The 14,565-nt window shown below is 41.4% G+C and overlaps 1 protein-coding gene across 1 annotated transcript in view; it reads right to left on the reverse strand.

Annotated features, from left to right (window-relative positions):
- LOC124720254 (activated Cdc42 kinase-like) overlaps positions 1-14,565 on the reverse strand; it is a 390,360-nt gene that overhangs the window by 185,914 nt on the left and 189,881 nt on the right. The window contains exon 10 of the mRNA XM_047245572.1: positions 10,370-10,515. Coding sequence (XP_047101528.1) covers positions 10,370-10,515 — 146 coding nt within the window. The remainder of the gene's footprint in view (positions 1-10,369; positions 10,516-14,565) is intronic.

Consider the following 14,565-nt stretch of genomic DNA (forward strand, 5'->3'; position numbering starts at 1 on the left):
AGGTATTAAAATTCATGGAGAAGAAGTAAAAACTTTGAGGTTCGCCGATGACATTGCAATTCTGTCAGAGACAGCAAAGGACTTGGAAGAGCAGTTGAACGGAATGGACAGTGTCTTGAAAGGAGGATATGAGATGAACATCAACAAAAGCAAAACGAGGATAATGGAATGTAGTCGAATTAAATCGGGTGATGCTGAGGGGATTAGATTAGGAAATGAGACACTTAAAGTAGTAAAGGAGTTTTGCTATTTAGGGAGTAAAATAACTGATGATGGTCGAAGTAGAGAGGATATAAAATGTAGACTGGCAATGGCAAGGAAATCGTTTCTGAAGAAGAGAAATTTGTTAACATCGAGTATAGATTTAAGTGTCAGGAAGTCGTTTCTGAAAGTATTTGTATGGAGTGTAGCCATGTATGGAAGTGAAACATGGACGATAACCAGTTTGGACAAGAAGAGAATAGAAGCTTTCGAAATGTGGTGCTACAGAAGAATGCTGAAGATAAGGTGGGTAGATCACGTAACTAATGAGGAGGTATTGAATAGGATTGGGGAGAAGAGAAGTTTGTGGGACAGCTTGACTAGAAGAAGGGATCGGTTGGTAGGACATGTTCTGAGGCATCAAGGGATCACCTATTTAGTATTGGAGGGCAGCGTGGAGGGTAAAAATCGTAGAGGGAGACCAAGAGATGAATACACTAAGCAGATTCAGAAGGGTGTAGGTTGCAGTAGGTACTGGGAGGTGAAGCAGCTTGCACAGGATAAAGCAGGATGGAGAGCTGCATCAAACCAGTCTCAGTACTGAAGACCACAACAACAACAACATGTCGATAGAGTATCAACCAAAACAGCGATTTAGTTCATGCTGTGTGCTGTCATCCAGTAGAACACGAGTAAATAGTAATTGAAATTAACACCACAACTGTGGAGTATAGGAAAAGTATATCTGTGAGGTGTAAATTTGAAAATCCATGGAGGCGAGTCGGTAGAGCGTCAAATCGTCATCGTATCGGTCCCGAGTTCGAAACCCACTGATGGCGATTTTATGTGTGAAACTGATATATTGGAGAACATTTTTCTGACACATAAAAGGACATTTCGGATTTTGCAGCAATTTTCTTTTGACAATCTGCTTTCACTTTGTTAATTGAAAGTAGCAAATGTATAGAGTATATTTCTATAGATATGTGTCATGTTATCTATACAGATGTACACTACAGGTTTGCTACTGACAACCAATGAAGTGAAAGCAGACTGCCAAGAGTACACTGCTATCAGGAAAATGCAGCCCACCAGCTACGTAACCACTTCATTTTGAAATCTTCTGTATTTAACGGTCTGTCATAGTTTTCTCCCCTTTTTAATTCTGTTATTAGCCCAAAATTTTACCAATGAAGCACTGAAAAGACGTATTTATATTTATATTACTGTGTGTGTGTGTGTGTGTGTGTGTGTGTGTGTGTGTGGAAAGCATACAAAATCAGAGTATTAGATATTTGTCATATGCATACTTGAAGCTAAAAGTTGTAGTCTACACAAATTACCAGAACACAGTGAAGTTTTAGTTTCTGCCACGTAATGCCATTTTTTGCTCTGTACAATACACGATCTTAACACAATCACGGCCAAAGCAAGTTGCTGCAGAAGACTATCCTCTTACAGTTTCTTTCGATCACTGCTGTTACGTACCTGACATTTTACCGGATGTCGACGACCTGAGGGACCTGACGCTGTCTGCAAAAGAAATGTCAACCGTACATAAAACTGTGGCAATGACGAATACCGGTAATGACCACACCCCAGTGCACAAGTCACTAAGATCGAGATGCAAAACCCACCGTGAGAAATTGAATTTGGCACACTACAAGAGGACAGACAACAGAGAACATTGCCCACACAGATAGCCTACCAAGCCCTGAGCCACCATACTAGCAATGCTGCCGAACAGTACAGAATATGATGACCAGTTATGGGAGACAAGCAGTAACCCAGCAACGTTACACAAACAGCCATACAAGAAGGTTGCATCCAGCAGTTACCCATTCCAAAAATACAGAAGTTTTTTTTTTCGAAATTTTGTCACCATTTCCAAAACTTGTTACAGATAACAAAAGATATATCACAAGACTTGATTTAACATTTATGCAGGGTAAAACGTACAGTTGAACTTGGATACGTGACAGGTCATGGGAGGAGAGCTTTTTTTGTCTTATTAGAAGATTCTCATCAACCCAGTTTCCAAAAAGGAAATACAAATGTCAGGGTTTAATGTCTATAGTAATCCTTGTACGCCACTGTGAAATGCATAGCAGATGGTACTTCCCATCAACCACATATTACGATTCATTTCTGCTTCATTTCCAAACAGAGTGTGAGAAGAATTACTACTTAAAATGCCTCTGTGCACGCTGTAAACAGTATAATCCTGCCCTTTCGGTCCCTACAGGGGTGAAACATAGGACGCTGAAGAACTTTATAGAGTCCTCTCTCAAAGCTGGTTCTTGCAAATTTTTAAGTAGAGTTTATCAAGAAAATCAATTTGTGTAGCATCCTCGTGATGCTCTCCCACAGTCGAGCCCATTCTATCTCATATCCCTACAAATACCTGTCTCCACAGCCAGGGTCACTAATGCACGCTCGTGCGGTGGTGCTCGACCTGGCGGTAAGCCAGTTCAAATCCTAGTGGTGGGAAAAATTTTCACTACCAGTATTTTGCTGGCAAGGGAAGAAGTGGTGGTACGAAGTTCCTGATCACCAGACTTTATGCTAGTGTCCTGATTTAAATACCAAACCCCTCCACAGTGTGTTATGAAAGTGAAGGCATGTGACACTGTTAATGGTGACCCACCTGTTGGATGTGGACGTTAAGCTTAGCAGCCCCCCCTCCACTCAGTGCTATTTACGTGGAGTAGGCTATGTGCTGGCACCAGGTATCACCCTTCTCTCATTATGATCATCACCACCATCACACAACACAAACATTACACTACACACATGCACATGCACAGGCATACTCCCCCCCCTCCTCCACACACACACACACACACACACACACACACACACACACACACACACACAAAGTGGACCCATTACATACCGTGTTTACTCGAATCTAAGCCGCACTTTATTTCCGGTTTTTGTAATCCAAAAAACCGCCTGCGGCTTAGAGTCGAGTGCAAAGCAAGCGGAAGTTCTGAAAAATGTTGGTAAGTGCCGCCACAACTAACTTCTGCCATCGAATATATGTAGCGCTACACAGGCATGCTTTGTAGGAACAAAGATAAATACTGGCGCCAAAACCTCTGCGTCAGTTAATAAATTTTAACAACAAAAAGGTGGAAGACGAGCTTTTTTTTCTCCGCCACGAGTTTCGACCACTGCATTTTCATACATTATCCAACAAAGTAAATACAAATTCCGTATTGTTCATCTTCGAATGTAGCAGAATTTCAATGTACTACAAAAATCCGACTGGCAAGACTGTTTGGGATGTTTGTCAATATGGCCAACTCTATATTCCGAATTATTTCCTACCTGTGAGAAGAGATGGTTGCTAATATGAACCTGATGAAATGTGAATCACATGCAGTAATCTCTTCACCATAAGAATAATACGATATAAACATTTCTCCATGTATTCTTTCGTGTTTGCTGCTATCTCATTTAAATCCTGTCTGGCTAATAAACTACGAAACTAGAGTGAAACAACAGCAAACGCGGAAGAATATATGTATCGTATCATGTTGATATTCGTATTATTCTTATGCCTAATAGTGATACAGTCAGAAATAAAGCACGGCAACTGACTAGATTTTTAAATCTAAGATGACTAATTTCTGTGCAGAATGTAATGTACTAAAGAGGCGCCTGCAAAGATTTTCAAATGGAGAAAAATTTTCGCCTAACTCTCGTTCAGAACATGTTCTATCATACGCAGTCTATTATTTGGTTCTTGTTGATCATTATCAAAGAAAGCAGCAGTGTGAGTAACAACAAATAGCAGTCTCTTGCCATTGTTTCTCTAAGCTTAGAGTGACGTAAACACCTATAACAAAGAAAACAGCACTTATCAGATCGAAGCAAAATAACCAATAGATTCGAAACAGACGAAGCAAGTGAAAAAGGAAGGGTACCAGTACGAATACGGATGGAGCGCCTGACGCATAGCAATGTCTACCTGGTAAAGCTTAACTGCTAAGCTTACGACTCGAACCAAACTACTGTGGCTGTATAGTCATTCATTCGACCTAAATTGTGTCTCATATTACAATGGACCAATTTTGTTTCGATTTGGAGGTGCGGCCTAAAACTTTTCTCTCCCCTTGAATTTCGAGTCTCAAATTTCACGTGCGGTTTAGATTCGGGAATTTTTTTTTTTCTTTATTTCGAGTCTCATTTTTCAGGTGCGGCTTAGATTCGAGTAAATACGGTATGTGAATCACTGATATCGTAGTCATAGGACACTTCTTTCTGATTTTGGTGAAGAGCATAATTTTGCTTTCTGAACGTTTAAAGCAACCTGCCAATGTTTCCGCCATTTTGAAACATATAGCCTGTATAGCTGTACGTGTTAAAGCGCCGCTTCCCAGATGGGGAGGTGCGCTGATCCCGAAACAAATCCATCCAGCACATCAACACTGAGGGTTGGTGTGCTGGCCAGCCTGGGTGTGGTTTTCAAGCAGTTTCTCACATCTGGTAAGGTGAATACTGTGCTGGTACCCAAGTCTTGCCTCAGTTCATGATTCGTAAACAATAAGAAAACTTTTGCATACTTTCATATGACTCGTGCTGCATGCAAACAGTTGGTGTACACACATCCCACCTCAGAGGAGGGGTAGGGGGTAGGGGGTACGGATAGGGGGGAGGGGGAGTGAATGGGGAGGCAACAGGAAGGGCATCCAGCCACTCCTTAAATTAAACCATGCGAAGTACATTCATAACCGTGCTGACCCTACACCAGTGTGAAACAAACGCACAACAAAAACTAGAAGGAACATTATTGAGAGCTGACTGAATACTTATACAGCTTCTTTCCACAGTACTTCATTACACCATTGCAACATCTGCAAAAAGTCTCAGATTACTATTAATACTTTGCTGTCCGCACGTCTCATACAAATTGATTCGCTTGATGCCGGCAGCGCTGATTCAGATTACTTGGCTTGTCGCCAGCCGTTTTTGCCATTATTGGGAGATTACAAATTGTTAAGTTTTACTAACCTCATCATTGGATCTCATAAGTGCACAACCCTGTTCCCCTACTTTCATGAAATTTCGAAGAAATACATACATAAATAAATACAAAATTTGTTTGTTTCCAATATTTGTTTATTTAAAGTTTTTGGAAAATATTCAATTACGAATTGCACTTTGAAAAGCCAGTCAGCATTATCTGGTGTATTGTTGTTGTCGGAAAATTGTAAAAATGATAATATTTGTCCGAATCGTGTGCGGGACATCATTTTGCGAAATATCAGTGTGTCTGTCAATGGATTCGTTGACCAATTATCATTGATCCTTGTTTTTTCTGCAGTTCCCATATGGATAGCAAGCCCAAACTATTTTCTAAGTTCTCGTCCCGTAAAGTCAACAACTTTGGCATTTTTTTATCCAGTCTCCTCCTATTGCAATTTTGACTGTAGTACTTGTTGATTTCGTAGCTAATATATTCAAATAGATCAATCCCAATATATAATTCTATGATATACTCGACGCTCAGTGTATCTTTGGGAAATATGTTTGGACCTGAAGATCCTTCAAATTTATTGTTGGTGCCCAGTAAATGAAAATCTGACCACTGTGCACTGTCTTCTTTGTCCAATTCATCCAAATCAGTTGGCAACCTTAGCATTCACCAAATTCTTCTTGGACGTATTTCACTATCTTCCGATGATTCTGCTTCACTTTCAAATTATTATTTATATATATATATATATATATATATATATATACTATGTCTTCTTCCCAATTGGCCAAGTCATCCGGAACGTCAGACAAGACATCCACCCATTCATCACAAATAATCTTATCGTGTCTTTCGTCTGCCATGATGAACTGGCACAAGTACTAATAAAAACAAACAACTTGTTGATGTGTGTAATTTATTGTTACCTAAACAACACACCAACAGAATGCAAAAGATACTAAAGTGCTGTTGCCAGCCACTGAGCGATACTATGCAAACGACACCACTGTGGTGTCGCTGGACAGAAGAGTGTTAATATTGTCCCCAAGGTCATTAATATACAACACTTCCCAGGGGCACACCGGATGTTACTTTCACTTCTGTTGATGACTCCCCATTTGAAATGACGTGCTGCCTCCTCCCTATCAATAAATTCTCAACCCAGCCACAAAACTGTTTGCTACCCCACATGACTGTACCACGGTGTGAGAGACGGACAATGAAGTGGGGAAGGAAATCGGTTGTGTCCTTTCCCAAGAAACAATCCTGGTGTTTGCCGTAACAGTTTAGGGGACTCACGACAACCTAACTCTGGATGACCTCCCAATTGAGAAATCAGTGTGCTAACCACTGTGCCACCTCCCCTGGTGATGGAAGTAGTTGGGTTCCACGTTTTAGGTCAGGGTAGATCTGCAGTCTTGTAATAAAGACATCCAACTGTTGGCGTTCTCAACAATTTGTGTGGGAAACTCATCAACTGACAGAACACAAAAATTTCAGTAGACTGCCAATGTCATCATTTGATAGAGGTACAATTCTTCCCATTTTTAAATATGAAATAATGTATATCAATCAGTTCGATTGGTCTTTGTTGTGTTGTGTGGGACATGTAGATTTTAAAACAGCCAATATATCACAGAACTGTAGTTTGTAACTAAGATGGTAGATTATCTTTGTTTTATGGAATCAAGTTGTGTTCCCTACCGAAGAAATGAAAGACACTGTCTCACATTTTCTTATGGGCAACAAAATTGTGTGTGAATTGGAGCAATATTTTGTTGACTATGACATTAACAATGGCAGTGAGAATGACGATATCAATCATTCACATGATGATCCTGACTTTGTGCAAAAAGTACTGCATCAAAGAAAGCGAGTCCCTCTCATATTTATTTTTTGAAACAATTGTTTGCATCCTTATCTGTTTAGATTTTACGACAGCAGTATCCAGTATGGAATCGCGAAGGAATAGTTTTAAAGAATTTAATATTTTGATTATTCCAGGGCTTTTATATATGTTTTGGGAGAACAAAAATATTAAATTGTTTAAAAATGTTCCTGCATGGTTCCTATTGGCTATCCAATTCATTCTCATTAGAGCTCATTTTTTAATTTTAAATGATTGTGATTCAGATGGCGTTTTCTTTCATTGTACCAACTGTAGTCAGTTTTTCATGACAAGATGTCTTCAATTAAGAACAATGTTAAATAAAAGTCACAGACTTGATTACGTATATATTTAGCAACGTGGGAGCTCCGATCAGTAGTGCAGCTTTATATACAATTTCTTTTTACATTTATACTCCTAGCTTAAGTTATATTCATACTAATTATATACACATATAAAAAATGAAATACATGTGTAAATTGCATCTTACTGATGACTTTGTTTCGAGAATATTTTGAAAATTTTGTTATTCTTGTATAACTAATTTATTTGGAAATTTTTGATGTTATGATTACATTTGTATTTATGATTGTTGGTATCATCATAACTATTATTATAATTGTTATTATTAATATTGATTACTCTTAGAAAATAATGAATGAATGTATAATATGAATGAACTACTTTTATTTATGTTTTGATTAATATCTCTGAAGGATGTGCTTTGAAGTAAGTTGGCTTAGTGGCAAATAGTAGAGATGTGCAGAGCACATTTGCACAGTGTTGTATTCTCGAACTTACCTCGAGTGCATGTGATTATCAAAGAAGATTATTAATAAAACAAGGGAAAAGTGTCTAACGTGGCCTGTTACATTTCATTCAATAATGTCATTGAAAAAATTGAAACACTGAAATCTATTTGGAAACAGGATCATACCACTAGAAAAGCTATTCTCACAACAAGAATGAGTAGTAGTAATTCGACAATGGATTGAAGCTATGTAAAACATCTTTCCTCCCAACAATAACATGAAACTATGAACAGTTCTACGAGGGTGAGTCAAATGAAAACCTTAAATTTGTAATAACAAATTGAAATTTCGCGCCGTCATCCTGCAAGTTGGTAAGCGTGCTACAAACAGCGTCCAGAATGGCATGTAGGTGGCAGCACAGTGCAGATGCACACATACCGTCGCAGTATCAGTATAAAGATGACCGCCCCACTTGCGACTTGCACCAAAGACGAATGAAGGTTCAGTACGGTGATGCATGTTTGTCACAGCAGCAAGACTATGAATGGAGTAGGAAGTTCGCAAATGGTGTGACTTCAGTGGAAGATGATGCTCGTCCAGGTCAGGCACAACGAGATGTGACTCCACAGAACATTACAGCAGTTGAAACCATAGTGAAGGAAACCCGCCGAGTGACAATGAATGACATTGCAGCACGTTTACAGATTAGCCACGGGTCAGCACACCACATTGTGCACGATGTGCTCCAGTTTCACAAAGTGTCTGCAAGATGGGTGCCACGGCAGCTGACTCCTGAAATGAGAGAACGATGTGTCGATGCTTGTGAAGAACTTCTACAGTGCTTTGAACGAGAAGGTGATGGCTTCCTTGCAAAAATCGTTACTGGGGGCGAAACCTCGGTTCACTTCCACCAACCGGAAACGAAGAGAGCGAGCAAGGAATGGCGCCATTCCTCATCACCAAAACCAAAGAAGCTTCGAACAGAACCATCAGCAGGGAAGGTTATGCTGACTCTCTTTTGGGACGAAAAAGGCGACATTTTGGAGCATTACGTGCCTAGAGGGACCACTGTCACCAGTGCATCATACACAGATCTCCTAAAAAATCATCTGCTGGTAGCAATCAAATCAAAGCGACGTGGATTGCTGTCAGCAGGTGACCTTTCCCAACATAACAATGCGAGGCCCCACACTGCCCGTACAACAGTTGAAACAATCACAGACCTGCATTTTGAGTGTCTTCCACATCCATCATACTGACCAGACCTTGCCCCAAGTGATTACCATATGCTTGGACGACTCAAAGATGCAATGGGAGAGAAGAAGTTCCGTTCTGACAAAGAGGTACGCCAAGCGGTGCACGACTTGTTTCACGGACTACCAAAATAATTTTTTTTCTAAAAGAATTTATGCACTTTGTAAGCAATGGATGACTTGCATTGTGTGTGGGGGAGATTATGTTGAAAAGTGATACAGATTTGTACCACTTCTACACAATAAATAATATTTAAAAAAATATTTAAGGTTTTCATTTGACTCACCCTTGTAAGTTTATCTCTTATTTATTCTCAATGTAATGGAAACAGACTATGTGAACACCAATGTAATTTTCATCAAAGTAAGAGAGTTAAAACTACAAGCTGCCCAAGAAGGATTCAGAGGGAGTGTAGAATGTTTGAAACAATATTTAGCAAGCATCAAATGCAAAGAAATATGTCTACGAGCTTTTGGTCAGCTTCTAGCAGTTGTAGAGGGAACTTAGTATGTAAAGGTTTGATAAGGAACACATGTCCGGTAATGTATAGTTTGAATGTAAATTAAGTCTGACGACTGGGTCATTTTCAAATCTTCCGCTTCAGGGTACAGCATGGAATGTTAGTGCTGCACAATTCATGTACTGGGAATGTTTTCCAGATCACTGAAGTCCATCACATACCATTTTCGTCCCCCTGTAACAGGGGTGGAGAGAAATTGGTATGTTCGCAACTAGAAGGGTCGACTGTTGTGCTTCACGGACATGCACCAAGTCTCGTGGATTGTGTGTGGGAGATACACCTCGTGCAGCTAACAGCAAGGTCACTGTGTGGAGCATCTGTCGTATACCACATAGGTCAGTGCTCATTGCCTCCCTCGTGTGAAGATGGGGTTTGAAAATTCGATATTGAAACTCATTTTACATCTAAATGGTACATTTTTCGACACGAGTTCCTTATCAAAAGTTTACTACTAAGCTGCCTCTACATACTCTTCACGCTCTGTACAAGCAGGAGGGCCTCAGCCACACGGCAATGAGTTACAAACTGACAAAGGGCGAGTAGCACGCTACCGAAAGCTCGCAGACGTACGACCACTCGAAGCAGCCGGAAGGACGGGAATATTTTATTCTGTCACGAGACTGTGCATTTGTGCACGAGCCGTTACACACGTTCTTATTGAGGAGCAAGCGAAACCACAAGCGACAGAACAGTTCCCACGAGACCACCGCGAAACGAAGCGAGCACATTCCCACATTCCCCCGCACCACACCGCACGGCCCGGCACTCACCTCCTCGGACGAACTCCCCGGGCTTTCCGCCGGGCGCTGCAGGCAGGTTCGAACCCAGGTAGGCGACCGTGTGCGCCGGGTTGAAGAGGCCCGTCTTGCCACTGTTCAGGACACCTTTCCAGCAGCCCGACACATTCGGGATCGGCCTGCAAAAGGAACATTGCCACTAAACTTCGTGACGGCACAATTACGGGGCAATTCAAAAGGCAGTACACAAACAGACGGAATGTAAAAACTTTGGTACAGGAATGAAATAACTTTTTATAGGAATTTATGGGCTTGGAAGTAATTGTGAGCCACTGAAAGCTTTGGAATCTCAGGGACAACAGTGACCAGCAATAGACCTGCTCTATTTGTTCAGTAAAGATGATGCACTGTTTACTCTGCAATGTTGTACATTACAAAAGGTTTTCAAAATGGCAACATACACCAAGCATCACCCAAACCTCATCAGATGCTGCAAGAATCCGGGCGCGTGTGGCGAGAAATGGTTTTCCCAGCAGGTACTTCCGTCAGATACGTGCAGACTGGGGAGGGAACGGCTCGCAAATGGGAGGGGATACAAGTCGGCTGTGCACACATGGCAGCTCATTTCATTGGCACACCTGACGATATATTAAAAAACTAAAACCCGCCTCGATTGCGAAAAAAGCACCTAGTGTTAAGTGTTCACCCAGTTTTCGGCGTAGATAACTTCACCTTCTTCAGAACAAGAATAACACCCACAAGTGCCTAAGAAGACCTTTGTCAATGATTAAAAGAACACCATAGCTATACATTTATAAATGAAAAAGAAAAGGAAAACACAAACAGTACATATGTACAAAGTCTAAACCACTACTTAACTTAATGGTGTACGCTCCACCTCACACCGGCCTATGTTCGATGGGCCATCACCCGCCATAAACTGCACCTACGAACGGTTGCTCACTTACAAGCCTGACCCGCAACCGAGGCAGGTTTTTAGTTTTTTAATATATTAACCAATGATTGCTGACGCGCTGCGATGTTGAAGGTTCTTATACACCTGATGATGCCGACACGCCCGACTGCCAGTCTACTGTCCCCGTCAGACCCTACGAAATGGCAGTACATCCACGAACTGCTCAATCAATAAATGTGCTGGGAGAAAATGAACACTTGCGTGAGTGCTTTTGTTATTCCCCAACAAAGGAAAATTAAAATATATATATAAAAAACAAAGATGATGTAACTTACCAAACGAAAGTGTTGGTATGTTGATAGAGACACTGACACACACACACACACACACACACACACAATTCAAGCTTTCGCAACCAACGGTTGCTTCATCAGGAAAGAGGGAAGGAGAGGGAAAGACGGAAGGATGTAGGTTTTAAGGGAGAGGGCAAGGAGTCATTCCAATCCCGGGAGCGGAAAGACTTACCTTAGGGGGAAAAAGGGACAGGTATACACTCGCATACACACACATATCCATCCGCACATAACAGACACAAGCAGACAGGCAAAGAGTTTGGGTAGAGATGTCAGTCAAGGCAGAAGTACAGAGGCAAAGACGTTATTGAATGACAGGTGACATGTGAGTGGCGGCAACTTGAAATTAGCGGAGGTTGAGGCCTGGTGGGTAACGGGAAGAGAGAATATATTGAAGGGCAAGTTCCCATGTCCGGAGTTCTGATAGGCTGGTGTCAGTGGGAAGTATCCAGATAACCCGGACGGTGTAACACTGTGCCAAGATGTGCTGGCCGTGCATCGAGGCATGTTTAGCCACGGGATGATCCTCATTACCAACAAACACTGTCTGCCTGTGTCCATTCATGCGAATGGACAGTTTGTTGCTGGTCATTCCCACATAGAAAGCTTCACAGTGTAAGCAGGTCAGTTGTCAGTGTCTCTATCAACATACCAACACTTTCGTTTGGTAAGTTACATCATCTTCGTTTTTAGATATATTTTTCCCACATGGAAGCTTCCCTCTATTATATATATCACTATTTGGCCAGGAGAGCAAGTTGCCAACTGGACCTTCCCTTCCCATTCAATGCCTCGGATATGTGGCACGTAGTGTGTCACATACTTGGACAGAAAAAGTGTGCAGGTGCTCCATCTGCTGTGTAGATTATCTTTTTTGCTGAATATTAGATGCTTGTGCATTGATTCTCCTTGCTGTTGCTGACATTCCAAGATTTTCAGTGGCTCAGGATTACTTCCAAGACCATAAATTCCTATTCGAAAGTAGTTGTACTTTGACTCCTCTATCAGTGCCTTCAATTTGTGTGCAACATTTGAATCACTCTTATAACAGAGTGATCCTAAAATAACACAAACTATTTTCTGTTAGTTATGAGACAAAATTGCTAGCAATTATTCACATTTAGGGGGCAAAATATTAAGTATAGCCGACACACACACACACACACACACACACACACACACACACACACACACACACACACAAAGGCAAACTGGACACTATAATATGCAAAATAACAGGCATTAACTACGCTGAAAAGCAAGAAAGACTCCAAGGAAATGCGAGATCACTAAATACAAATAACACACAATGACTAGAAATAAGGAAAACTGTCACCAAACAATGCTATTCTCTTTTAGAAACTGAAACAAACTTTCACTTTGTCGCTACAGTCCGATTCATGAAATACGGCATTTCGTGCAACTCGAGACCCCGATGGGGTTTGCATTGTTGCCAGTTCTGAGCAACAGTTGTGGTACACTCTGTGCTTGAGGAAAGTGAGTATGCTGCAAATTATGCTGTTTGCTTGTGCAAAATGTGTCACACATCGCCACCATCAGTCGTGACAACTGACAACAAACAGAACAAAAATTCACTAAATAACTTGCTACGATGATGTTTAATGTTTACACTAGCTACGAGATTCGTAGCAGAGCGCCGAGAACGCTACTGAACCCTCATCGGCTGTCGGAGAATGCACGACATAGAGACACTGAATAGGCCTAAACTCCACTGCCATTGTCCGTGACTCCAACTAGAATAGATTGTTTTAGGACTCAAATAAGTGAAGGTGAACCAAACCCAGCAGTATATTCCCTAAGCCCAATGTGTACAGAATGCGATTGTTAAATGCCACTACATAAGATGAAAGTTATGCTTTTCCACGGTAAATACTTACCTCATGCAGTGGTACTTAATTTGCGCATATGTAAATTTTCAGACAAGTGATTTTGCAGGCACTGGACACACAATCTCTTGTTACCGAGCTGTGTTGTGTCCCTACTTCCATACCTACAATAAAATTGAATCCTCCACTGCATTTCTCTGTTAGCATGTGAAGGCCGACATCAGGAACTACTGTAGGGATTTCGATAGGGTTTCCACTAATAGATAGACTGATTCACAAGGAAGGTTTGTGTGTATCTTTACATAGTGTAAATTAAAGTACCCCAACGTGTTTTTTCTGTCTATACGAGGTGCATTCAAGTTCTAAGGCCTCCGATTTTTTTTCTCCAGACTGGAAAGAGATAGAAACATGTGCATTGTTTTAAAATGAGGCCACGTTCATTGTCAATACGTCCCAGAGATGGCAGCACCATAGGGCAGATGGAATTTTACCGCCAGCGGCGAGAATGAGAACTGTTTTAAATACTTAAAATGGCGACGTTTTCCTTACTTGGACAGCGTGCAATCATTCGTTTTCTAAATTTGCGTGGTGTGAAACCAATTGAAATTCATCGACAGTTGAAGGAGACGTGTGGTGATGGAGTTATGGATGTGTTGAAAGTGCGTTCGTGGGTGCGACAGTTTAATGAAGACAGAACATCGTGTTACAACAAACCGAAACAACCTCGGGCTCGCACGAGCCGGTCTGACGACACGATCGAGAAAGTGGAGAGAATTGTTTTGGGGGATCGCCGAATGACTGTTGAACAGATCACCTCCAGAGTTGGCATTTCTGTGGGTTCTGTGCACACAATCCTGCATGACGACCTGAAAATGCGAAAAGTGTCATCCCGGTGGGTGCCACGAATGCTGACAGACGACCACACGGCTGCCCCTGTGGCACGTTGCCATGCAATGTTGACGCGCAACGACAGCACGAATGGGACTTTCTTTTCGTCGGTTGTGACAATGGATGAGACGTGGATGCCATTTTTCAATCCAGAATCAAAGCGCCAGTCAGCTCAATGGAAGCACACAGATTCACCGCCACCAAAAATATTTCGGGTAACTGCCA

The sequence above is a fragment of the Schistocerca piceifrons genome, chromosome 11 (assembly GCF_021461385.2).
Source record: "Schistocerca piceifrons isolate TAMUIC-IGC-003096 chromosome 11, iqSchPice1.1, whole genome shotgun sequence".
NCBI classification, from domain to species: domain Eukaryota; kingdom Metazoa; phylum Arthropoda; class Insecta; order Orthoptera; family Acrididae; genus Schistocerca; species Schistocerca piceifrons.